At 42.5% G+C, this 27,675-nt stretch overlaps 1 protein-coding gene across 8 annotated transcripts in view; it reads right to left on the reverse strand.

The window, feature by feature from the left end:
• Positions 1-2,994: 2,994 nt before the first annotated feature.
• Positions 2,995-27,675, reverse strand: part of srrm3 (serine/arginine repetitive matrix 3) — a 795,287-nt gene continuing 770,606 nt past the window's right edge. For 6 of the 8 annotated variants that reach the window (XM_087977541.1, XM_043718787.2, XM_087977540.1 and 3 more), the window contains 2 exons: positions 25,372-25,509; positions 2,995-11,706 (listed from right to left, as the gene is read on the reverse strand). In XM_087977541.1, coding sequence (XP_087833667.1) covers positions 11,481-11,706; positions 25,372-25,509 — 364 coding nt within the window. In that variant the 3' untranslated portion in view covers positions 2,995-11,480. Of the gene's footprint in view, positions 11,707-18,674; positions 19,668-25,212; positions 25,244-25,371; positions 25,510-27,675 lie in introns of those variants that run through there. The other 2 variants (XM_087977543.1, XM_087977544.1) reach the window with 2 other exon arrangements.

The raw sequence follows: 27,675 nt of genomic DNA on the forward strand, positions 1-27,675 counted from the left end.
GTGGCTGGGAGCCGGAGTGAAGCGTGCTGGAGGCCTGGAGTGTTGTGGAGGGGCTGGGAGCCGGAGTGAAGTGCGCTGGAGGCCTGGAGTGTTGTGGAGTGGCTGGGAGCCGGAGTGAAGTGCGCTGGAGGCCTGGAGTGTTGTGGAGTGGCTGGGAGCCGGAGTGAAGCGTGCTGGAGGCCTGGAGTGTTGTGGAGGGGCTGGGAGCCGGAGTGAAGCGTGCTGGAGGCCTGGAGTGTTGTGGAGGGGCTGGGAGCCGGAGTGAAGCGTGCTGGAGGCCTGGAGTGTTGTGGAGTGGCTGGGAGCCGGAGTGAAGCTGGCTCGAGGCCTGGAGTGTTGTGGAGTGGCTGGGAGCTGGAGTGAAGCGTGCTGGAGGCCTGGAGTGTTGTGGAGGGGCTGGGAGCCGGAGTGAAGTGTGCTGGAGGCCTGGAGTGTTGTGGAGTGGTTAGGAGCTGGAGTGAAGTGCGCTGGAGGCCTGGAGTGTTGTGGAGTGGCTGGGAGCCGGATATAAGCGTGCTGGAGGCCTGGAGTGTGTGGAGTGGCTGGGAGCTGGAGTGAAGCTGGCTCGAGGCCTGGAGTGTTGTGGAGTGGCTGGGAGCTGGAGTGAAGTGCGCTGGAGGCCTGGAGTGTTGTGGAGTGGCTGGGAGCTGGAGTGAAGCGTGCTGGAGGCCTGGAGTGTTGTGGAGTGGCTGGGAGCTGGAGTGAAGCGTGCTGGAGGCCTGGAGTGTTGTGGAGTGGCTGGGAGCCGGAGTGAAGCGCGCTGGAGGCCTGGAGTGTTGTGGAGGGGCTGGGAGCCGGAGTGAAGTGCGCTGGAGGCCTGGAGTGTTGTGGAGGGGCTGGGAGCCGGAGTGAAATGCGCTGGAGGCCTGGAGTGTTGTGGAGGGGCTGGGAGCCGGAGTGAAGCGTGCTGGAGGCCTGGAGTGTTGTGGAGTGGCTGGGAGCCGGAGTGAAGTGCGCTGGAGGCCTGGAGTGTTGTGGAGGGGCTGGGAGCCGGAGTGAAGTGCGCTCGAGGCCTGGAGTGTTGTGGAGCGGCTGGGAGCCGGAGTGAAGTGCGCTGGAGGCCTGGAGTGTTGTGGAGTGGCTGGGAGCCGGAGTGAAGCGTGCTGGAGGCCTGGAGTGTTGTGGAGTGGCTGGGAGCCGGAGTGAAGTGCGCTGGAGGCCTGGAGTGTTGTGGAGTGGCTGGGAGCCGGAGTGAAGTGCGCTGGAGGCCTGGAGTATTGTGGAGTGGCTGGGAGCCGGAGTGAAGCTGGCTCGAGGCCTGGAGTGTTGTGGAGGGGCTGGGAGCCGGAGTGAAGCGTGCTGGAGTGTTGTGGAGTGGCTGGGAGCCGGAGTGAAGCTGGCTCGAGGCCTGGAGTGTTGTGGAGGGGCTGGGAGCCGGAGTGAAGCGTGCTGGAGGCCTGGAGTGTTGTGGAGTGGCTGGGAGCCGGAGTGAAGTGTGCTGGAGGCCTGGAGTGTTGTGGAGTGGCTGGGAGCCGGAGTGAAGCGTGCTGGAGGCCTGGAGTGTTGTGGAGTGGCTGGGAGCCGGAGTGAAGCGTGCTGGAGGCCTGGAGTGTTGTGGAGGGGCTGGGAGCTGGAGTGAAGCGTGCTGGAGGCCTGGAGTGTTGTGGAGTGGCTGGGAGCCGGAGTGAATTGCGCTGGAAGCCTGTAGTGTTGCAGAGTAGTTGAGAGATGGAGTGAATTGAGCTAGAGGCTTGGAACGTTGTGGAATGGCTGACAGCCAGATTGAAGTGCGCTGAAGGCCTGTAGTGTTGTGGAGTGGCTGGGAGCTGGAATGAAGTTGGCTCGAGGCCTGGAGTGTTGTGGAGTGGCTGGGATCTGGAGTGAAGTTGGCTTGAGGCCTGGAGTGTTGTGGAGTGGCTGGGAGCTAGAGTGAAGTTGGCTCGAGGCCTGGAGTGTTGTGGAGTGGCTGGGAGCCGGAGTGAAGCGGGCTGGAGGCCTAGAGTGGAGCAGGGATGGTTGTTGTTCGTGGGTCTCGCATGGATGCTCTGCAGTTTGCAAGGCTGGTTAAACTTTGTATAGAAGCCCCTGTGCTGATCTATTACAATATAATGCTTACGTGTAATCTGGTTATCTGATTGTAATGTTTATCCTTTTAACTGTATCTTATTTCTAACTTATACAATGAATCACTGGAAGGTAATGCACCTTTTTATCTTTACTCCTCTTTTTGTATCTAAGATTTGTATCTCAGTACTTTGTACCAAAGGCAGCACCATGTGGGGCAACATTATAAACTTTTTACTGTACTCCTGTACTTGAGTACAGGTGACAATAAAACCTAATTCTAATTCGCTTCCACAGCAAATAGTGGAGACTGTGTCAGTGAATAGGTTTGTTTGAGTTACTTAGATTTCTTGATAGACAAGGGAGTCAAGTGCTGAGAGGGTAGGAAGGTAACAGAACAAGTTCTCCTCAGTAGGTCTGGTGGTGTTTGATTTTTTAAATTATTTTATGCACTCATTTTTCAGGCTACGTCTTTGATAATGGTGCACTGACTAGCACCCCCCCCCCCCCCCCCCATCTTCTTCTCCCTTGAAAACACCCATCCTAAGGGCTGTTTCAGTTGTGGTTAGTAATGGGCATAATTGGCACGATTTGGCAGCATTCACTTTAGACTGGCATGTGGCTCATGTAAAGGCAGTTGTGGGCAGACAATGCCCATGCAGCAGTAAGAATGACTTGCATTTACATAGCGTCTTTCACCTCAGAAGATCCCAAAGCATTTTACCACTACTACTTCCGAAGTGTGGTTACTGGAAATAGTAACCATGATAATGACAATTGGTTCTGTTTTTATTGATGCTGGTTGAGGGATAAATCTTATTCAAAACCCCAATCCCTATTCTTTGAAATTGTACCTTGTTGGTTGCCCAGAGAATGCAGAGGGGCCCGTGGCTGAAAAAGGAAGTGAAGATTAGAGCAGAAAGTCAGTACATATAAGGGGGCCTTTCAATGTCTCTGCCTCTGCTGCAGAAATCAAAGAATTGTCACATAGTCGTCATATACTTTTTATTTCATTTAACTAGTTACACTAATTTCTAAGTCATACACAATCTCAAAATGCATTCTACAAACAGCTGCAGAATTGTAATTGATCGATCTCCTTATCTTGTTTAACATCGCAGGAGACAAAAAGAAAACACAGGAATTGATCAAGTTTGAGGAAGACTGAGAATTCCCTGATACGTCAGCAGTCTTTAGAAATACCTGCTGCAGCATTGTGAAGGTGGCAATGACTGGGAAGGATTTTCATTGGTGCTAAATTGTGCAGGTCCTGTTGTGTCTTTTGTTAAAACTGCAGATCACCATTTGTTTATTGCTTTTTTGATTTATCAGCCTTTCAGAGTAAGAGTACATTAGAGCTAGACGATTTTACTACACATCTCTGGAGTAGGTGGGACCTGAACCCAGACCTCTTGGCTCAGAGGTAGATATGCTATCACTTTGTCACAAGAGCCCGAAGGTAGGCTTTTAATAAATTTGTTCAGAGATGTTATTACAAACCTCTGAACCAGACAGGACTTGAATCAAGCAGTCACGAATTAGCAAACACAGGCAATGCTTGGGTTATTTTGAACTGAATTATTATAAGAAATGTGCTGAGAGCACCACGAATTCTAATTTGAAGGACCAATCAATTGATGGTCTCTCGACAATTTTAAACTAATCTGTGGCCAATTGGTAAAGACAAATTAGATAATCAGCCTCATTACACAGTCAGCAAAGAAAATAATCTGCAAAATTGTTTCATTTCTTTTCCTTTTGTATATCATAGCTCAAAGAATGCACTGTGTGATTTTGCTGCTTTTTACATTGGTAAATAATGAATGGTGTTAAAAGATCTGCTCCAAATTAAAACAGCACATGGTTTTTTGCAAATAGTATGTGTGTTGACAAGGATTCATTTCCATCTACTACTACAGTTAGCCACTACACAGTATTAAATATTTAACATTTCATTAGATTATGGTTTTATTTTTATATAATACAATATTATTGAATACTTTTTGCAGGGGGATTGCTGTAAACCAAATGAAATATTCCAACCAAGGGAATGCTGGATAGATTTTAGCCCAATTTCCCAGTTATTGAAGGATCCATCAGCTAATGAACTGATGGTAGCCTTGGGTGGTGTGGGTAACTTACTGTGTTTGACCTGCTGTACAAGTATTGTGTAAACAATAAAGCATTATTTATTGCATTGTATCTTCGCCTGCTAAAATATATTAGGTGTGGGATATCTGGCCGATCTTGATTTTTTGCAATAGTGGGGCTGGATGAAGTCGATAGGCAGTCCCTTTCATCTCTCTACCCTGTTTTATTTCTGTTGACTTCACTAAAACAAAAACCACAAAGAGATGTGCACTAAACTTCTGAATTACTATCACGCAAAGCCAAAATGCTACCTCCCGGGACCAGAAACTGTACACTTTGTATCATGAAACAAACTCAATATGAAATTTCATACAAATACGTTTGAGTTTATTGTTCAAAATTGTCTCCAGCTATGAGATAAGCAACCTATGAGTTCCTTTCAAACTGTCATTGGATAAAACCGTTTAAGTTCTGAAGAATTGCAAAACTTCTTGTTTAAAGTCACCCATGATTAATTTGAAAAATTCCACTTTAGAGCCAGTTTATTTATAATGTATGCAGGATGTAACATTACACTGCCAGGCTATGGATGATCCATGCTTCATCGCAGTTTATATGTGTAAACCAATGGACTCAGGACAAGTAAAAAGTTTTAGTCTTAGTCCTGGCAAGATATAAGATCTATTGTGGGTGCCTGAAATCAAAGCAGTATCTTCATAATCATTGATTTGGGGATGGGGTAGGCCAATATTAACCTAACCCATTGGTCTCTTGGTAGACAACAACATGATCTGCTGTGAAGGACGTGTTTTCAGATGTATTGTATGTAAATAGATCTAGACATGACAAAGCATGTCACATGGACACCCTTGCCAAGTTTTGATTGTTACACTATTGGTTATCACCAGGTTCAGTTCAGGCCTCCATTACTCTAGCCTCCTTTATCCAAGAGGCCTTTACTGCGTTTCATATCGAGTTGGGTTGGTTCAGTTTCAGATGTTACAAAGACAAAGACTGGGAGTCGGTTATCTCTAATTACGAGGATGTTAATGAGGCATAGGGGAAATGGGCAGAATATGTTGAAGCTCTCAGTTCTTCTGTGACACACAGAGTTCTTCATGATCACCAAGTTAAGAGAAACACATTTAATACTGTACAGGAAAAGGAATGCAGCATCTCGGAAATTATACATTGCAACAGTACAAGTCAACATAACACAATCTGTACAGGACTGGAGGAACCATATAAATGCTTTTTTTTAAAAACTTTTTTTAATGTATAGATTTGCTGGCAATTGCATGGTAACTATCAATATGCATATGGACAAAGGTTAATATGTAACCAAATAAATAGAAATTAAAGGGGAATCTCAAGTCAAAAAGCAATGTTTCTCTGACTGCAGTAAACAGGAGATTTATGTTTGAGATTAGTGCAATACACTGACAGATTTGTCAAATTTCTTTTGTACAGGTATCCTTCAACACCTATTTTAAAATACATCCTATCCGGGGAAACTGTAAAACCTGTATTGACAGACGATTTGACGATTAAGCTATGACATGCAGTGAAAAGAATTACATTGCAATAAAACTTCTATCTCCGCCATCCCTCCTCCCACTGAATCGGTTTGAGCTGATGTTGATCTGTTTAATAAGGAGACAGTAATATTGCATTACATTTTAGCATTGTGGTGTTAGCACGATAATGTCAGGATACATGATATACTTTGTAATATATTATCTTTTCACATTGTGTTTTGTTCTTTTATTCCCCTAAATGTGGCCAACATTATTTGTTTTTTTCCTCTTTATTCTTTCTTGGGAGATTGAGACAAGTTGGATAGCTGGATGGTACATGTGAGCTATGACCTCTCTCGATGCCCAGTTAGGCATTCTCCCATCCCTTTACAAGCAAATAAGAAAAACACCTTCTCCTCCAAGTCTCACACAATCCCAAACTGGACAAGATTATTAGTGTCATTTCACTGTTGCTCGCTCAACATTCTGCAATTCCACACTAGGGATTGAAAATAAATATAGAACTTTCCAATGACACTTTTATTTCAAAAGTGAATATTTTAAAGTAATGCTGAAGAAGTGATTGGCAAGAAATATTAAAGCGATTAATTCTTTCCAAATCCTCGGGTCCACACTTCATGAATCTGTATATTTCTTGAGAAATCGAAGCTGACTGGATGAAGGCAGATTCAGTTGTACACTTGCTGTACGGATTTTCTATGGTTATTCATGTTTTACTGCAAATATAAAGACTTGCAGTTCAATAGGCACAGATCCATTGCATCACAAAAGTTATGGTGCAGCTGGAAATTTTGTGGACTCGTCTTTTCTGCTTATAAGAAGGGTTGGGTCACCATGCTCTGACTGTCTAACATTCATGTGCTTGTCCGAATGATGAGATTGAACGCTGAGGCATCTCCTCACAACCTGTCCACCTTGCCCTAGGCAGCTACTGATCCAGAAAGAAGTTTGGACAGAATTCCCAGGAATATTTGAAGATTTGCTTTCTCCCACCTACTGCAACTCCATCTTTAAGCTACGCTGAAGCTGGATCACAAACAGCCTTGAGCTAAAGGGACTCAAGGAATTTGGGAATCATACCAGAACCACCCACCAGCATTGCTGCCAGCAGGACGAGAAGACACATTCAACAGAGACTGATAGATCGAACTAGCTAAGGCTTACCATAATCTACTGGATCTGTTGTGAGTTTAATAATGGAGGGTAACCTAGGATTATCAACATACTAAGTCCAACTTGATAACACTAGAGTGTTTAGAGATTGTTTTAAAAAGTTGCATCTGAATAAACTACTGGTTTATGGCTGCCTTTCTACACTTTATAAGGACATAAGGATGCGTGAATTAGGAGTAGGTCAGCCATTTGGTCTCTCAGGCCTGATCTCCCATTCAGGAAGACCATGGATGACCTGATCGTAGTCTTAAATCCATTACGACATGGATCCCATAACTCGTGACTCCCTTGTCAATCCAAAATTGGTCAAACTTAGCCTTGAATATATTTGGTGCTGCCTCCCCCCAACCCCCGCCCCCCCACACACAGCTCACTGGGGACGAGAAGTTCAACAATTAATGACCCTCTGAGAGAAAAAAATTCCGTTTCATCTCCACTTTAAAGGAGATCCCTAATGTTGAAAGAGTGTGCCTAATTCAAGATTCCTTGATGAGGGAAAACATCATTTCAGATCTACACCGTCAAGTCCCCTCAGAATCTTAAATGGCTTCACTGATTATCCCCTTAGAATCTTAAAGTTTTCATAATAAGAGGTTTGGGAGGAGCAGGAAAAATGGAAGACACAGCACAGTTTGTCCACAATAAATGGGGACTCCCCAAAGGTTCCATAGCTTTTCTTCTCTCTGTTCACAGACCCCTTCTGGCCTCACTGTTCACATTAAGGTCATGACAAAAAATATTAACCAAAATTGATAAATTAAACTGAAGGCAGCAAGATACATGGGGAACACCATTTGCAAGTTGCCCATCCTGACTTGGAAATATATCACCGTTCCTTCAGTGCCACTAGGTCAAAACCCTGGAACTCTTTCCCTAAATGGCTCTGGGGGTGGGAGGCTCCTAAATCCCAAGGCCTACAATGGTTCACCAACATCTTCTCCCAGAACTTGAAGACGAGGCAATAGGTGCTCTGGTCCAGTGAAGCCCAGATACCCCTGAATGAATAATCAAAATATAAACTGCGAAAATGTTGCAAGGTGCTTTCTAGAGGGAAGAAAATGCAACAGAAAAATGGAATAGATGAAGGAAACTATTTGCCAGGAGGTAATGGCAGGGAGTTAGATGAAGTGACCTTTGATGAAATAGGTAGATTTTGACAATGTCTTTAAAGGTAAAGGTAAGGAACTTTCAAGGCAATAGGCTGAGTCACTCATTTATTTTCAGAGATTGTCTACTTGCACTCTATTAACGCCTTTAACAAGGTTCTGCAATGGTAGACTAATTAGTAAAATTAGATCACATGGGATTCAGAGTGAGCTTACTAATTGGATACAAAATTAGAGACAGATGGTGGTGGTTGAAACTTGGTTTTTCGGACTGCAGGCCTGTGACCAGCGGTGTTCCACAGGGATTAGTGCTTGGTCTACTTTTGTTTGTCATTTATATAAATTATTTGGATGAGAATTTAGGAGGCATGGTTAGTAAGTTTCTGGATGATGCCCAAAATTGGTGATATAGTGGACAGTGAAGAAGGTTGCCTAGGATTACATAGCGATCTTGATCAACTGGGTCAATGGGTGGAGGAGCGGCAGATGGAGTTTAATTTGAATAAAAACAAGCAAAAACAATGGCAGGAGTTATACAATTAATGGTAGGGCCCTGGGGAGTGTTTCCAAATAGAAAGACTGAGGGATTCAGGTACATAATTCTTTACAGTTTGCGTGATAGGTAGACAGGGTGATTAAGAAGGTATTTAGTTCGCTTGGCTTTATTGCTCAGACCTTTGAGTATAGGAGTTGGCTCATCATGTTGAGGTTGTTGGTCATTGGTGAGGCCTCTTCTGGAGTAATGTGAGCAGTTCTGATTGCCCTGTTATAGGAAGGATATGTTTAAACAAGAGAGTTCAGAAAAGATTTACATGGATGTTGCCAGGAATGGATGGCTTGAGTTATAAAGATAGGCTGGGACTTTTTTCACTGTAGTGTAGGAGGCTGAGGGGTGACCTTTTAGAGATCTATCAAATTGTGAGGGGTATAGATAAGGTGAATAGCAAAGGTCTTTTTCCCTACAGTGGGGGAACTCAAAACTAGGGAACATATCTTTAAGGTGAGAGGAGAAAGAATTAAAAATGACATTTTTACAACGAGTGATTAGTCTGAGGAATGAACTGCCAGAGGAAATGGTGGATGCAGATACAGCTACAATATTTAGAAAACATTTTGGATAATAATTTAACAGGAAATGTTTGGAGGGATATGGTGGGACAGTTTAGTTTGAGAACACGATCAGCCTGGACTAGTTCGATGGAAACATCTGTTTCCATGCTGTATGACTGAGGTTGCAAACCAGGTGGAAAAAGGTGCATCAAGCGTATGTAAACTCAGTTTTAAATATGGATTTGATGTTCATTGCAAGTCAATGCAGTTGCCTCATTTGGTTAAAATGGTAACTATTTAAGGAGCTGAATGTCGTGTTCGTCAGAACATGTAAACATTGATCTGTTTCCAAACTGGAGTAATTACGCCATTTAATTTCGTAGATGTTGATTTTTATATGAGAGGATGATGGATTTAAAGTTTGAAAGTGAAAACAAATCAATGAACCAATTCCAGGCATCTGTCTTGATAAGTAGGTCCCTGCTTCCAAAGGGGTTAAACTCGCAGTCATCATAACAAAAATGAGGCCAGATAAAGTAATCTGCTAAAACAAAAGATCTTCATTTGTGAGTGACTAAATGTAAAAAGCCCAATAAAAAGTTGACTCTGTATCAGCTGTTAAATGTCGACTTCTACTGTAAATTGTCTGTTATTGGAGCCTGTTCCATATGGGGGCTACAGTGATACACCATATGCAATCTTTTGTGACAAATGAATCCTTGATCCATCTTTCACTGTGTCATTTTATTCCTGGGTTGTACCCTTCTCTTCAATTTACTTCTTCAGGATCTTTCAACAAGAAATAAATTTCAAATGGCAGCGTTTGCAAATCATTAAACTTAAATGCAACAGAAGCAACTAGTAAAAGGTTGCCTGAAAAGCCATGTCTACAGGACTTTGCAAAATAGATTTGCTTCCCCTAAGGATATAAATAAACATCTAGATGTCACTCACTAATTAATCCCTCACAGCTCAGGTGAAGGCAAGGGCACTGGGCTAACCCCTAAAATGAGTAACTCTGTGGAAGGATAGCGAATATTATTGTTATCATTCCAAGCTGCTAGTTTCCAAACTGTGGAAGAATCTTCCACATTTAACCTACATTTTGAGTAACTGAATTCAAACTGTTCCACATGCTTAAGGCTGTTTTCGAAATGTGTGCCCCTTTCTCCAGTTTCGAATGACCAAAGTATCAGAATTGGCTGTCTCGCTGTCCTACTTATTTCAAATTGTCTGATAGAGTCACTTCAATGGATTTGGACACCAATTTAGAATCAGGAAACCATCTGGTGCTCTACCCCTTGCAAGCCAACTATACAAAGAGGCAAAATGTTGTTAGCAGTTTGGGTGTGGGCAGAGTGGCAGGCTTGCAGAGTATTTGTCTCTGGAAAAACCTGACTTGGTTGATTATTTGGTATAAACATTACCAGATCTGCGTAAATAAATTATGCACCATGGCTGTAGTAGAATTGCAGATAAAGCAAAGCCTAAACAGGTGTGAATGGGAAAGCCATTAAATGAAGGTAGATCACTTTAGGTGCACAACACTGAGACAGCTCATATCTTTATGAGACACTTCCAACATTGCTGGTTGAAATAGGCCTCAACTAGCATCTAGTAGAAAGCGACTAGAGGCATGAATACAACTCTACATAGTTTGCTGTGTTAGTACAGCATATGTTATACAATTCCCCATTGAACTCTTGGAGCCACACTGTCCCCACCCATACACACCAACATGTGCTAGTGGTATTATATTTACAGTGCATAGTTTTCTATGTTTGCAACCATAGTGTTGACTTAAAATTGTTCCCCTTGCAACATTACAAGGTCAGTATAGGATGGATCAGAGGAAGGAGAGCAGTTCATAGCTGGTGCTTGCTGAATGAAGCCATGGAAAGCAGATTTCTGTGCCTCCCTGTCCACTTGTTCATCTGATGCTTTCTTCTTTGTCCAGAGGCTCTTTCAAAAAGTATCTGCAGAGAAACCCCTGAAGAGTTGATCGATGCAAATTTCAGTCAGCCACGGGGGGGGGGGGGGGGGGGGGGAAGGATTGGAATAAGTGTATTTAAATAGCTGCATGTCTTCTGTTTGGAAGAAATTGCTGACGTTTGGTTCAGTTGACTTCATGGAAGAATTATTTTGCAGAGGTTCATAATTCATGTTTTTTTTTATATAAAAGTGTTCCATTTAAATCTCAGCACCAGGCAAATAGTTTTAAACTCCTGAATGATGTTGAATGGAGAAACACAGGATGGAGGCCGTGCAAAGACTGCAAGATCTGTCCGTCTCAGCATCAGTGCTGAATGATACATAAGCCTGGATCTAAGGATTTATGAACATCAGGGCCCATCTTGATATAAATATATAACTGTTATAATACAAATCTGGTTGCAGTGGCCTAATGGGACTGCTGACACTCGCTGTTTCATGTCTCCTATCTTGGAGACAGCTCTTGTTTATAATTGTGACTGTTTGCTTTTGGTTGTGTCTCATGGAGCTTTTGTTTGAATCCCTTCTAAAAGCCAGTACTTTCCGAGCTGCTCCGACTGTCGTAGCTGGCGGTCCGGCTGCGAGTCCGGCTCCGGCTCCGGCTCCTGCTCCGACTGCGACTCCGGCTCCGGCTGTACGAGCTGTAGCTGTCATAACTGCGGCTTCGGCTCCTGCTGTAGGAGGTGTAACTGCTCAGGGAGCTGGGCGACGAGGGACTGGGCCTGTAGTAGGGGATAGGCCGCTTACGTGCACTGACCAACCAAAAAACAAAAGCAGGAAAGGAGACAGGAATGAGTCTGGGTTAGATAACACTGTAGAAAACGGCGAACACACGTCAGGCAGATTTTCCTGTTCAGGCACCTGGGGCTTTTTCGGAATCTTTCACAAAGGAAAGCTGGGCAGAAAGGAACCAACTGCCCCTCTCCCCAGTTAGTCAGGATCCACTAAGCCTCAACAGTGACAGGTGCAGCATCAGGGAAATTTGCCCATTTATGGATGCTCCTTGGCTGAATAATGTCCTTCCAACTCAGTCAATGTTAATTGCAAAAAGCATGTGTTACGATCAAATTAAACTCTGCTATGTATATATACAAACGTTACCATATGCACTCAGTCTTTGAGTGCTGGGGTATCCAGTGTTTTAAGCAAGTCTGACTCTTTAGAACCTGGCCCGATCCCCCTCAATTTCCCATCACAGCTAATTTATCTTATGACATAAAGAACACAGGAACTCACTGTCTGAGGAGAGTGGGGAGAAACAGAACAAACAGTTGCTTTTAAAGGGGATCTGAATATATAAGGTACACTGAAAAATACATAACGGCAGCACGGTAGACAACTTAGATTAAATAGACAGCTCTTTCAAAGTGCTGCAGAAGGCCAAATGGGCTGTGTGGCCTCTTGCTGTTCTGCTATGATTTTCTTGAACCCTTGCACCTCTTTGAAGCACCACGGCCCATTTCTCTACACACATTTACGTCCCACTTTTAATCAATGTGTTTAAGGGTACTAATGTAACTGAATACTAGTATTGCAGTTTGAGCAAAAACATTGAAATCCTTTTCTGGGAGGCTAAACACAAGTCTCTATTATTGTTCTGCGTTATTTACTGTTTTTCATTTCAGATGACATTTTTTGGCACATCAACCAATAACAGCAGGGAAACAATATCATCCAGAGCTCAAACTGTAGGTTTTCTTGACATGGGCCGGGGCGGGGGGAGGGGAAGAGTCATTATGGCAGATAAAGTTGTGGAAAAGGACAGGGTGCTATTAATTTGGCCTTTGTGGTGCAGTGGTATCAGCCCTACATCTCGGTCAGGTGGTCTAGGTTCAAATGTTCCTTAACATTTGAGAAGCCTCGATTTGATGTCATTTTGCAGACTTTTCAAAGACATGTTGGTGATACACTAATTCTGGTTTTAAAAAAAAATTAATAAGACACATGGTTTTGGCCGTTTGTAAAGTGGTGCTTTCAAGTGAACATCTGGCACTGTAACCAGATAGGAATTTCTGAATTATAGTCTCTTTATGTGGGGATGAGTAAGGAAAAGGAACCAGAGGAAGAAATGCCAATGACCTCACAGCCAAAGCCACTCCCACCTTTCAGAGCCACCTCCCAAATGTGCAGTCAGATATGTGGCCCTAGGATTGGGCCTATAAACACACTAGGTCCGACAGAACCCATGAACAGTGACATGGAATTTTCTAGATGGACCATCATATTCATTAGTGATTCATTGCTGATGATAAAGGATCAACACTTATTTCCAAGTCAAGAAGGTCTATTCCTGAGGAAGGGCTTTTGCCCGAAACATTGATTTTCCTGCTCCGCGGATGCTGCCTGAACTGCTGTGCTTTTCTAGCACCACTCTAATCCAGAATCTGGTTTTCAGCATCTGCAGTCATTGTTTTTACCCTGTGATCACAGAATCCCTACAGTGTTAAAGCAGGCCATTCAGTCACATCCCTAACCTATCCCTGTAACCCTGCATTTCCTATGGCTAATCCACCTAGCTTTGCACATCCCTGGACACTATGGGCAATTCACCTAACCTGCACATCTTTGGACTGTGGGAAGAAACCAGAACATCCGGAGGAAACCCACACAGACACGGGGAGAATGTGCAAACTCCACACAGATACTTGCCAGAGGCTGGAATCGAACCCGACTCCCTTGGCAGTGTGAGGCAGCAGTGCTAACTACTGAGCTACCATGCTGACCCTTGGAGAAGAGCTAGATGATGGTCTTCCTATGTGCTTGTGATTTTTTTCATTCACCTGTGGGGTGTGGACCTCACTGGCAGGCCAGCATTTATTGTCCATCCTTAGCTGCCCATGAGCTGAGTGGCTTGCTCAGCCATCTCAGAGGGCAGTTGAGAGTTAATTAATTGGTGTGAATCTGGAGTCACAAGTAGGCCAGGCCAGGTAAGGATGGCAGATTCCCTACCCTGAAGGACATTAGTCAATCAGATGGATTTTTCCATCAATCGACAGTGGATTCATGGTCATCAGTAGATTCTTAATTCCAGATTTTCTTTCTTTATTGAGTTCAAATTCCACCATCTATAGTGGAGGGATTCAAAGTCGGGTACCCAGAAAATTACCTGAGTTTCTGGACTAATAATCTAGCAATAATACCACTAGGCCATCACCCTCATTTCCCTTTTCATTCTAGATAACAGAGATGAAGGGTTTGGAAAGTGCTATGAAAGGAGCCTTGGCAGGTTGCTGGTACACATTGCAACTACAGTGCACCAGTGGTGGAGGGAGAGAACATACAAGAGATGGTTGGGTTAGCAACCAAGTGGATTGATTTGTCTGGCTTGGTGTTGAGATCCATAATTTGCATTCATCAAACATGTGGAGAGTATTCTGTCACACCTCTGATCTGTGCCTTAAAGATAGGGCAAAGGTTTTGGGGATTTAAGAGGTGGATACGCCACGTCTGACCTGCTCTTGTAACCAACAGCATTCGCTTCTGGTCAATAGTGCATCAATCCAACCCAGGATTTTGATGGTAATGCCATTGAATATCAAGGAGAAGTAGTTAAGACTCTAGTTTGTTGGAGATGGTCATTGCATGGTAGTTATGTGATTTGAATGTTATTTGTCACTTAGCAGCCCAGGCCTGAATGTTATCAAGGCCTTTCTGCATGTGGGCATGGACTGCTCCATTACCGAAATGGAACTAAACATGGTGAAATAATCAGAGAAGAAGCTCACTTCTCATCTTTTGATGGAGGAAAAGTCATTGATGAAGCAGTTGAAGATGTTTGTTCTCAGGATACCATTCTGAGGAATTCCTGCAGCCATGTCCTGGGACTGAGATGGTTGACCTCCAACAACCACAATCATCTTCCTTTATATGGGATATGCCTCCAACCAGTGGGGAGTGATTCCTACTGACTTCAATTTTGCCTTGATACCATACTTGGTAAATTGCTGCTTTAAGCTCGTGGACAACCAGGCAGACCTCACTCAACCGTTCAGTTCGTTTGGTCATGTCTGAGCCTCGGCTTCAGTGAAGTGTGGAGTTGGGTGGTCTTGGCAAAATCCAAGCGAGCATATGTAAACAGGTATTGCTGAGTAAGTGTTGTTTGATAACATTGTCAATTATACCTTCCATTACTTTACTGATGATTGGGGCAAGGGATACCATGAGAACAAGGCATACCTGGGTAATTTTCCACATTGTTGGATGGATGCCAGTGTTTTAGTTGTACTGGGACAACTTGCCTGCAAGTACAACTTGGAGAATAAATCTTCAGCATTACAGTTGGAATGCTATCAGGACTCATTTTCTCTCCCTCATGTAGTTCCATGTTGCAGCTTTACCAGGTTGACACCTCATTTTCAGGTATGCTTGATACTGCTCCTGGCATTCTCCAACATTCTGCATTTCTGTTGATTCCCCTGATGTGATGTTAATTGTTGAATTAGAGGTATAATGGGTTATTCAATTACGGATTGTGGTTGAATACAATTCTGGTGCTGATGGTGCCTCCTGGATGCCCAGTTTTGAGCTGGATCTGTTCAGAAGCTCTTATTTAGCACACAGATGAAGAGAATGCCTTTGTTTCAACAGGAACGGAGCATCCACAAATAATGTCATGGTCTGACAAATACCATCGGTAAAGAAGCGATCTTTTTCTTTTCATTCATTGGCTGTGGGCAATACAGAGTAGGGCTCATTGCTCACTGTCAATTGTCCTTGAGAAGCTGGTGGTGAACTGCCTTTTTAAGAAGCTGGTGGTGAACTGCCTGTGTGGGTACACCTGGACAGCTGTCAGCAAAGGAGTTCCAGCATTTTGGCCTCGATGAAGCAATGCTGATATAGTTTCATGCCAAGATAGCGCGTGGCTTGGAGGTGAACTTCCCATCCATCTGTTGCTCCTGTATTACTGGGTGATAGAAGGCACAGGCGATGTCGAACGATAGTTGGTGAGTTGCTGCAGCGTACCATGTAATTGGTACAGCTTTTCCTTCATGTCTATTCTCATAACCTGCTGCAAACCTACTGTGCTCGACAGGAATCAACCAACTCGGTCAACAGCAGTGGTACTGAGTCATCCCGAGTGGCAGACATTGTGCGTCAGTGCTATCATCAATGTTTCTTCCAAGTGTTGCTCAACATTTAGAGAAATACGTATAGGCTGAATGAAGGCTGTTGATGGTAGTCAGCAGGAGGTTTCTTTGTGTCTTACATTGAATCTTCATGATATCTGGCATCAATGTTGAGAGTTGCCTGGACTATTCCACTCTGATTGTATACCAGAAAGCCTTCCCCCCCTGATGGGCCTGTCCCACCACTGAAATAGTATATACCCAAGAATGGTGATAAAGATACCTGGGATTTTGAATGACAGGTATGATTTTGGAGTATGACTACATAAAACTGTTTGGCTACTCTGACTGACAGCTCTCCCAATCTCAGTACAAGTACCCAGATCTTATCATAAACCTTGCAGGCTCAACTGGGCTGGGTATGCCTTTGTTGTTTACTGTTCCTTACTTAATGTTCAACGGTTTGTATTTCCTTCATATCACACTTAGTGATTTGGTGCAACGAGTGGCTTGCTAGGCCATTTCAGAGGGCAGTTGCTGTGGGCCAGAGTCGCAAACAAGTCAGAGGAGCAGATTGGAGTCATAGTCACCATTACCAGTACCTCCTTTTCCAAAATGTATTTCGATAATTGTATTTTAAAACCCTCCAGCTATCTTCTTGGGATTGCTTTTCAGATGATTGGTAGAAACACCTGGATTACTGGTCCAGTGGTGTAACCATTGAGCAGCCAACACGGCAAACCCAGAATTCCCCTACTCTGACTCAGAATTCCATCAATTAACCTTACCTCCGATCGAAAACCAGAATTCCACCTATTAGACACAGAATTTTAAGCTTTGGCCTTAATCTTGGTTTTTCTCCTTTTCTTGGTTTCTTTTTTTAACTCACATCTCCTCTGGATCAACATTTTGTTTCTTTAACTTGTATTGTTTTCGGGATCTTTGGTTCTGCCCATCCAAAATAAATTGTTCTTGGTGTATTGTCTAAAGTCAAGTGGAGCTGGGCCACAGTGTGATTCTCATATTGAAATCTTTGATCAGCTTTAGACTAGGTGCTGACTCTGCTTTTAAACTCCATTTTGAAGAGGAGTCAAGAGGACTCAACAAGTTAACGGTTTCTCTCTACACGGATGCTGCTGAGTATTTTCAGTTTTTATTTTGGATTTCCAGCATCTGTAGTATTTTGCTTTTATCTGTTTTTACATTAGTGGCTGGCTCGAGTCAGACTTGCCAAAAGACTGGATTATATTTAGAAAATAAAACCCACCCGTGTGCAAAGGCATTGCACTTAACAAGCCTCCCAAAAGTTACACAGAGCTCATGTAAAACAAAATTAAATAATTGAAAGGCATCTAAGTACATCGTTAGTGGAGGTAACATTTTTTCATAAGTACAGTGGTACTAAAATCATTATTAGTTTCAGAATCTCTTTACTAAGAATGAGTGGGATCAGAATTTATCAAAGCCCGATTAGTAGATTAACAAAATCTTAATTTATGTGTTAGCTTTCAACAGTTTTATAAACTAATCAGATTTGTCAAATGAACAGAAACAGATAAATATAGTGAGACCAAGATTATCTGCAGCCTACATCACATCAGTGCCAGTCTTCTCCACAACACTTGTTACCATGGTAACTTACCACCTCCTCAAATTCCTCACCCGCACCTTTCAGAATTACCAATGTGTCTTGAAAGGGAAGTCAACGTTTTGTGAAAACTCATTACAAATTCACAAAAATAAGAAGCACATTAAAATTAATTGTGCACCCAGTTAATTATATCCAATCAAAAATATTGACTTCAGTAAGTAACTGAGGAATGAATTCTGTGTGGAGAACACCGAAACATTGCCCGTAAAATATCACTGCAAGAGAAGAGTGCATTGAAAGCTAATTTTTCATATTGAGAAAACATAGGTTAAGTTTCCCATTGCTTAAACTTCCAAGCAAGAAAATGGTTAGTTGCGAGCTGTGCTAACCTTCTGAGAAAGTCAGGTACCCCAAGTCTGCAAGAGGTGAACAGAATAGAATGATAGTTAGTAGGCATGTTAGATTAGACAAGGAAAGGTCTGCTCATTGGGAATGGAGGGCAATTTCAGTGACTTACCAAGTTGACTGGGGCGGATCTCTGTTCCACTGGAAAGACAAACTCAATATACTTCCAGCAATGGGAACATCACTAAAACAATGCTGGAAGCTTCTGCAGGTTAGAACTCCTGCTGACAGCATTTGTATTCTTAATTCCAGTGCACAGTTCAAATAAAAGTATGGCTGATTGCTGCCCACATTCTGGAACTGGTGTACAGTACAGTAAAGCATACACACAAATGGTTTGATGGATCTTTAAAATGATAGCTCATATACTGCTGTTAAATGTGAGCAGGATTTGCAGCATTTGACAGAAGAGTTAAAGTAGCATTTACTCTCCTGTCATTAGTAGGGCAATACCAGCAGTACAATATGGTCATATGAAATCACACTCTTGCTTGAACCAACAAGATGTGGCATGGCATGGCAGGGGGTTATCTGCAGGATTACTTTCTTCAGTTTTCAAAAGTGGGGGTTCTCAGGAATTTGGTTCACCAGTGAGCAGCCCTTCTTCAACTTGTAGTCCTAAAGTACAAGACCACAATCTGTTAGTTGGCTGTGTAGGCTGCTGTTAGCAAAGTAGCAAGGATTCCTTGTGATACAATGGCAAATTTGCATCAAACTCAGATGATGTCCATGTAAGATACGCTTTTCTCCACAACCTACCCTTTAGTTTTGATAATACATGAAGAGTTACCTTCCAAGAATATGGACCAATCAAATAAATATCCCAGTGAAATAGATTATTATTCTATTTTGTCTGTGTTAGCAGATGCTTAGTCAGATTGGGCCAAATAACCAATTGATTTTCACAATATGATCATTAGCAAATCACTGATTACAATTTATTTTCAAAATAAGGTAATGAGAATTTTTTTATAATGTCAAGAGGGTAAACGTCAATAGCCATCATTTTAATCTAACATGTTAGGTGAGAATAAAGATATTTGAGTTGGATGTCTGTTCAACATTTACAGGCAATGGACAGTGTAGACTATCACTGGGATGAATTTAGTTTCTAGAAATAAAGCTTAGTGTGCTTACTGCTCAATCTTCCCTCAACATGATGTAATTCTTAATCAACAATTTTAATAAGGTTTTGAGTAACTAAGGTAACACTTTGCTACTTGCACCCAATGCTTTACCATATTGTTATCCACACAATTTATTTGATTTGTAGAAACTTGCAAGATTATGTGAAATTGTGGATAAAATTGGACAGGAACAGCATTGGAAGATAGGGAGCAGCCCTGAAATCCAGCACGGTGACATCAGCTGAGTTGTGAGTACATGTTAAACATTTTGCACAATAGGTTAGATGAACAAGCTCCATCAGCAGAGATGCTTGTGCTGTGTTGAACCTATTTGACTCAATAAAGAGAGAGAGAGAGAGAGACAGAAAGAGAGTGAGAAGGAGAGAGAAATGTTGGCCGTACAGACATGGGATGCTCTTCTTTAACAACCTCACAAAACGGTTTCAAGGTGGGACAGCGTCAATCCAATGCAGAGTGGTAGTTACCCGGGTAACCACCATTGGCGTCAGCACTCTTCAGCAAACCTTGAAATGGGAAGGAAAAATGAGAGACACAAGATAAACTGAGACAAAGTTATACAATTTTGCAAAGGCACTTCAGTGACTTGTATTTAATTACCAGCTTGAGGAACATATAGGTGAAGGATGTCAATGTCAGATAGGTATCATCTTCTACTATTTTCCTCAAATCCTCAACAATAAAACATACTCAAATTATGGTATCCCAAAAGATATAAATGGAACATAACCCAAATATACCCCCCAGAATCCAGCTGGTGTAAACATTTATTGCATCTCAATTTCATTGGTTAACACATCAGTGACCTTGTGTGTTCACTAATGACCTTCAGCCAAAAAGGAGCAAACATGTCTTCTTGCAATTGTTCAGAGCCTTGGTGAGACCATACCTCAAATAGTTGTGCCCAGATTTGGTTTCTTTACTTAAGGAAGGATAAACCTGCCCGAGAGAGGGGAGCAGTAGAGGTTCACCAGACTGATTCCTGGGACAGCAGGATCGTTTTACAAGAAGCAATTGAGGAAATTGGGCTTGTATTCTCTAGACTATTGAAGAATTATAGGTGAATTAGAGTTGAAACCTGTAGAAGTCTTATAGGCCATAACAAGAAGATAGACTGTTTCCCCTGGCTGGTGTATCAAAACCAGGAGACATGGTTGCAAGGTGAAGGAGAGGCCAATTAAGACAAAAAGATGAGGAAGAATTTCTTCATATAGACGGTGAATATTTGGAATTCTCTACAGAATTCCAAACAGAAGAGTAGAATTGAAGTCATCAAGGTTGAAAACAATAGATTTCCGAATATCAAAGACGTCATAAGTGAAATTGAGATAGGTTATCAGCCATGAGCTAATTGAATGGTGGAGCTGGATTGAAGGCCTTTTGATGAAGCTGTCACATTTACAAGGTTATTTTGTCCTTGGGCTTTTTTTAAAGAGAGGTCGTAAAGGCAGAGGTGCTGAAATGTCTCAGAATGAGCAGAGTTTAACAATGGCAGGGGAGTGGCCAGTTCACCCAGTCCAGATTTTTCTAGTTTGGTTTAGATGCAGCAGAGAAGCTGCTAGTAGCAAGCACAGAAGCTACTGTCGCAAAAAGGTTCCATGCTTCAGCAGATTATTCTTGACTGGCTTCTCTCTCCTGCTTGTACGAACCTGTGTTTGAATTTACCTTTTGCCAAAGGATGTGTTTATGGGATGTTACAGGAATTGGAACAGCTCTTTAGTTAAGTTGCGGTATCGAGTCAGTTGAGTTTTCAAATAGTTCAGTTATTCTAAATTCTGCTTTCGTTTGTTTGTGTTTCGACAGTAGCGTTTAAACAAATTCTGTTTTACTTAAAGCTGAGTGGTTTGAACAGCTACATTACACCTGGAATATCCTCTCTACACCTGTCTTTAAAATAAGAATAAGTTAGGGTCTGGGCTACCTTCCTAAGAAATTTTGAGGGGGTCTGGCCTGGTCCATAACAGCCTGTATGACTGTTCACATTCTTCTGTTTTTATAAGTGCCTGATCTCAACCTCCATATGTCCAAAGTGGCCTTTTGTTGTTGCATTCACTGTGGTTATGTAGTTGCCCCTGTTAAGTAAGGGGTCCATTGATCAACCTTAACTTAGGTTAAAACAGTCTTTATTCCATGTACCAAAGCTCTTGGAATAGCTACACTTACCCTGTGTATTATATGAATATACACTTACCCTGTGTATTATATGAATAAAATCTATTTTTGTTAAACTGCGTACAAGTGACTTGTTTTTGTTTTGCATTCAACTCCCTAACTTGTGTCAAAACCATGCATTCTGAGTGAACTTTATGTAGGTAGGACAGCTGAAGGAAGTCAGAAAGAAAGACTGGAGAATGGCTGCAACAAGCAGGAGCTCCTTGGTATGAGAAGGTCACCTGAGACTGCGTGAGGCTTTGAGTTGAATCATCTGTTTTGCAAAGTTTTATAGTACAAGCTTTGAATTGTCTCATACCCTCATTTTATCTTGAAACAAAAACAGAAATTACAAGAGAAGCTAAGCAGGTCTGGCAGCAACTGTGGAAAAAAAGCAGAGTTCAAGCACTCTGCTTCCTCTTAATAGATGCTGCCAGATCTGATGAGTTTCTCCAGCAATTTCTGTTTCAGTTTTAGATTTCCAGCATGTGAGGTTCTTTGGGTCTTTCCCCCTTATTTTATCCATTCCATTTAGCTTTAACACAACTTTATTACAAACAAGACTCTGGCTAAGAGAACAGGTTTCTTGATTCAAGATAAACTTTTAATTGGAGATAGATTGGGGAAGTGGTTAGGATTGGCATGGTTCGACTTTTCCAAGTTATTCTGCAACTATTGTGGGCGGCACAGTGGCCCAGTGGTTAGCACTGCTGCCTCACAGCGCCAAAGACTCGGGTTCAATTCCCGCCTCAGGCGACTGTGTGGAGTTTGCATATTCTCCCCGTGTCTGTGTGGGTTTCCTCCGGGTGCTCCGGTTTCCTCCCACAGTCCAAAAATGCGCGGGTTAGGTGAATTGGCAATGCTAAATTGCCCGTAGTGTTAGGTGCAGGGGTAAATGTAGGGGAATGGGTTTGGGTGGGTGCGCTTCGGCGGGTCGGTGTGGACTTGTTGGGCTGAAGGGCCTGTTTCCACACTGTAAGTAATCTAATCTATTCTGATTATGCATCTAGACTGTCAGCCTTAAGTGTACAGACATTGGAGTGTGTCTGTTAGGGTGTAATTTCATCTTGATGTTGGGGTGCACATGGTCAAAGTTCAATCCAGATTCCATTAACTGTGAAGCCCTCAGCACAGAGATATGTTAGCAACTTTCTTACTCTGCAAAGAATTACAAACAGTAATTATACTGCATTGAAGCCACCCCCACCCAGCATTGTCCGTCTGACTCCTTCAGCATATCTTTACTTTCTTCCTTAACTAGCTTTGCCCTTAAGTGTGTCAATGCTATTCACTTCAACTACTGTGTTTGTCAGCAGCTAAATGTGATCTTTCACTTAAAGGTCAACTGCTGCCCAATTCCTTTGTATCTCAGTAAGCCCAAACATTATACACCAATTTATTCTGGGGTTCTACATTGTAATCATTTCGTGTCTCCTAAATTTCTTTCTTAGGCTTTTTTTTTAATGACTATCCTATGTCTCCTAGTTTTAGACTCCCTCACAAGTGAAAAAGTCTAATTGTAAATTCTGTGCAGCAGAGGGTGACCTAAGCCTGCTGTGAAAGCTGTGAATTCTGAATACCTGAAACAAAATCAAGGACTGGACATGATGCTGGGCTGCCTTCTTGTCCTTCACATCCCTGGTGTTCATCCAAGTTCCTTTTTCTGTAATTGACTGGTTTGCCCTGTATGTTTTACTGCAGTGTGTAACTCAAGATGAAAAGCTTTCACCCCTCTTGAATTCAGACTGATGGAAACTTGCAACAACGTTTGATAAAGGATTGAATCAATTGGCCCATCCATCAGGAGTACGATGTTCGGGCTTACTGAGCTTCCAAAGAATTGGTAGTGGTTGAACTCGAAATGAAAGGTCATATTTAGCTGCTGTCATTCTGGTTGCAAACAATACCATTTCTTGTGAAGCTGGGTTGACAATATTAGCCATGAGTGGAAAAGGAATCACCTGGGGATGCTGTGAGGAAACTAGGAGCAAAGTAGATCTTCACATCCAGCTGCTCTGAGTTTGCACCACTTTACGATAACCCAGTAAAGTGAACCTACAATCCAGTCCTGTGATGTAACTGAAATTGCAAATTGTAACTACTAAGTGTTCTGTTCAGTTAATGTAATTTAAATTCCTCTGGTAAATTTGAAGTAGTCCAAACATTGCTGTTCGTGTATGAACAGGCGCCAAGTTTCATTCATTTCCCTCTCTGTGTTCACCCTTCCTTCATTCTGTAACTGCCTCCAAAACTAATCATCTGAGATTTCGGTGCTCCTCCAGTTCTGGCTTCTTGCATGCCCATCATAATTTCCATCTTTTGCAACCACATCTTTGGTTGTACACTCTGGAATTTCTTCCTCAAACTTCTCTGGCTCTGTACCTCTCTTGTCCTTTATCTTTTACCTTTTCAAACATGCTTTTAGTCAGCTGTCCAAACATCTTTTTATGTTGTTTGTGCCAAATAACAGGTTCTGTGAAGCATCTTGGGGTGTTTTAGAACTTTAAAGCCACTATATAACTGCAAGGTGCTGTTGTTATGAGATTAAGACCATTGATTCATGCTGGGCACTGAGCCACTCTAACCAGTTGTCATCAGGTACCTTGCCTACAGTACAGGATTTTGTTCTGCAATCTCCTTCCAAATAGGGAGTCTACATGGCGAAAGAAGTAGCGAGATGTGACATTTTTATCCAGATGGATATATCTGCCAATGTGGAGTCCCATAAAACTGGCACTTTTTGTCCAAGCATTAGGATAAGTCAGCCAGGTGACTTAGGATGACTTGAAGTTTATTGAGAGGAACACAACGTTTATTAGTTACAATTGTTACAGATTCGGAGATGCCGGTGTTGGACTGGGGTGTACAAAGTTAAAAATCGCACAACACCAGGTTATAGTCCAACAGGTTTAATTGGAAGCACTAGCTTTCAGAGCACTGCTCTGAATACCTAATGAAGGAGCAGTGCTCTGAAAGCTAGTGCTTCCAATTAAACCTGTTGGACTATAACCTGGTGTTGTATGATTTTTAAAATTGTTACAGAGGTGAAGTGTCATTTCAACATTATAGCAAAGAAAGACTTTGTCTCAGATTATATCCACATCATTCCATTTGTTATGCAACAGGAAGCGAGTAGTATGTTATTATCATGTTATTTTTAATCCCCTTACACATTTGGGGATCTTTCTATCCATTCTCACCTGATCTGACTTAGATTGAATACCTTCCAGCTCTGCAGACACAATGGGCACCCAGTTTGCATTCCACTACAATAGTTGGCATGTGGGAGCGGCAGAGTGACAGCTCTCAATAAGACATATTATTCATCTTACAAATTATAGAAGACAGGCAAAGTGTCATGGGGGGGGGAACAATTTTCATTCCTATCTGGTGGTACCATAATGCTGGAAACAGGCTCCTGAACATCGGACATGGCATCATTTCTAATGACCTTTCTGCATGAGTAAAGTTTCATGTAAAACACACACACACAGACACACAAAGATCATGTGCTTCTTGCCAGAAATGACTGCAGCTAGGAAGAGTAGATCAGGGTTAGAGAAACCAGTCAATTGTTTGAACTGTATGCTGTATACAGACGTCTCAGGCTGGAAATGTCAGTCAACTGGAACAAATAGAAGTTCGATTCTGAATCAGGGACAGCACCATAGCAGAACCATTGACCAGTAATATCTTAAAACGCACAAGCTAATTTATAAAGTGTACATTCTTCTCATCCCCCCAGTACATGTACTGCAGAAGACTATTCAGGTTCTTATCTGGATTACAAATGAATAGTAAAGGGGGAAAAGAAAACACAAATTGCTGTTCGCAGTTTTAACATGCAGGAATTCCATCATAATATTCTGTATAATTGTGCTGAAATATCACTGTACTCACGATATGAAGAATTAGGTATACATCTGAATAGCTGAAATGAATACAGAGTCAGTGAATATTCCTTCTTTTTTGATACTTCCTTCCTTAATTCCATGCCTAAAATCCTAAAAAGAAAATCCCATAAAAAAAAACAAAAACTGAAGGCTCCCGGTGTTGTACCTTGTAATTCGCCGAGGTTCCATAAAACTGGGGGAGTCTCTTCTCCTTTTCCGAATTGGTGAGTAGCTTCTGGAGCGGCGACGATGTCTCTCAGCCTCAGAGTCATGATGTCTTGCTCCAATGTCACCATCTCTTTCTCTGTTACAAAGAGGAAAGGACATGGATGACCACACAAGCAGAATTTGAAGACACTCTCTGCCATCTCCAACTCCTACTCTAACTCACTGCATCTCATTTCATCTTGTGGTCAACTGTCCATAAATATTAATGCACCAGTTCCTTTGATGGGTAATTGAAAGCCCAAGGTGGAAATGAGCAATATATAATTATTTGAGCTCTGCTCTGTATTTGGTCAGATTACCTCAGCTAGGTGCAGGAATAATTAGGAGGGGATTGCTACAAGCTTGGAGAGAAGCAACTTAAAACTGCAAAAGATCTCACAACTCACCATTAAATGACAACTCTGGCAACGGGGGACGGAACGGAAGTGGACCTAGCTCTGATGTCCCCATAGATGAACAACCTGCTAACACTTAGTGCCCAAACTTGAACATGGGTGAGCACTTAGGCCATACTAAATTGCCCATAGTCTCCAGGGATGTGCAGGCTAGGTGGGTTAGCCATGCGAAATGCAGGGTTAGAGAAGGGGGATGGATCTGGGTGGGGGTGCTCTCCAGAAGGCAAGTGTGGACTTAATGGGCTGAATGGCCTGATTCCACACTGTAGGGATTCTATGATTAGGGGCTGTAACATGTTAGAACAATAAATATATCTGGTGATATTCAGTGTTCAAGCTGAAACAATTTTTCTACAAAAGCTGAACTAACATTAATGGAAAATCATAAACCAGGGAATGTTCAGTATTAGTTGTGCTGGGTAATGCAGTGTTGGGTTAATTAACTCTTTCAAGTCAGTATTCTATGGGTTAAAGATTTTTAGAAAATCGTAGAACTAAATAAATCATAACTTTTTAAAAAGACAGGTGATTTAAAATATATATATTGTGGGCTATTGTGCTGTTATCGGTGTTTCTGAGGCCAAATGTGGAAAGTGATAGAAACCAAATGGCACAATTCAGGAGAATCTAGAGTTGTAGAGTCATACAGCACAGACACAAACCCTTTGGTCCAACCAGTGAACGCTGACCATAATCCCAAACTGAACTGCTCGCACCAGCCTGTGCTTGGCCCATATCCCTCCAAACATTTATTATTCATGTACTTATCTAAATGCCTTATAAACATCGTAACTGCATCCACCACTTCCTCCGGAAGTTCCTTCCACGCACGAACCGCTCTTTGTGTTAAAAGGTTGCCCCTCACGTCTTCTTTAAATCCTTCTCCTCTCACCATAAAAATATGACCCCTGACCTTGAAATCCCCCACCCTAGGGGAAAGACACCTGCCATTCACCTTCCTTACAGCCCTCATGATTTTATAAACCTCTGTAAGTTTACCCCTCAGCCTCCTACGTGAAAAATGTCCCAGCCCAACCAGCCTCTCCTTATAACTCAACCCTCCATTCCCAGTAACATCCCGGTAAATCCCTTCTGAACCCTCTCCAGCTTAATAATTTTCTTAGTAATAAGTTAATAATAACAAAAATAATAACTCAGATTAGATTCCCTACAGTGTGGAAACAGGCCCTTCAGCCCAACCTGACCCTCCGAAGAGTAACCCACCCAGACCCATTTCCCTCTGACTAATGCACTTAACACTATGGGCAATTTACCATGGCCAATTCACCTAACCTTTGGACTGTGGGAGGAAACTGGAGCACCTGGAGGAAACCCACGCAGACATGGGGAGAATGTGCAAACTCCACACAGACAGTCACCCGAGGCTGGAATCGAGCCTGAGACCCGGGTGCTGTGAGGCAGCAGTGCTAACCACTGAGCCACCGTGCCACCCACTTAATAGTAAGTCATCTCACATCTCAGTTACAGTCTGACTAAGTGTTGTGATATCTTGCGCATAATAAAGCGGTGACTTCAGATTTACTTTAGGAAGTTGCACAAAATACAAAAGAACCAGTGCATTTTTATAATCCAAATACACTGCCTGAAAGAGTGGCAGAAATAGATTCAATAGTGATTTTCAATAGTGAAACCAAATACATACTTTCAACCAGCTAGCACAGGTCGAATGGGATGAATGGCCACTTTGGTGCCTCAACTGGCCCAGAGGTATGAAGCACCCTCCTGCCAGCACCCCTGCTGAGGGTAGAATACTCACAGAGGCAGGTAGGTATGTATAGGTGATAGGCATGGCATCTAATTCTATATGCTAACTGCTTACTACTACA

The sequence above is a fragment of the Chiloscyllium plagiosum genome, unplaced genomic scaffold (assembly GCF_037043375.1).
Source record: "Chiloscyllium plagiosum isolate Xiang-an unplaced genomic scaffold, Cpla_swu_hap1 HiC_scaffold_31, whole genome shotgun sequence".
Lineage (NCBI taxonomy): Eukaryota > Metazoa > Chordata > Chondrichthyes > Orectolobiformes > Hemiscylliidae > Chiloscyllium > Chiloscyllium plagiosum.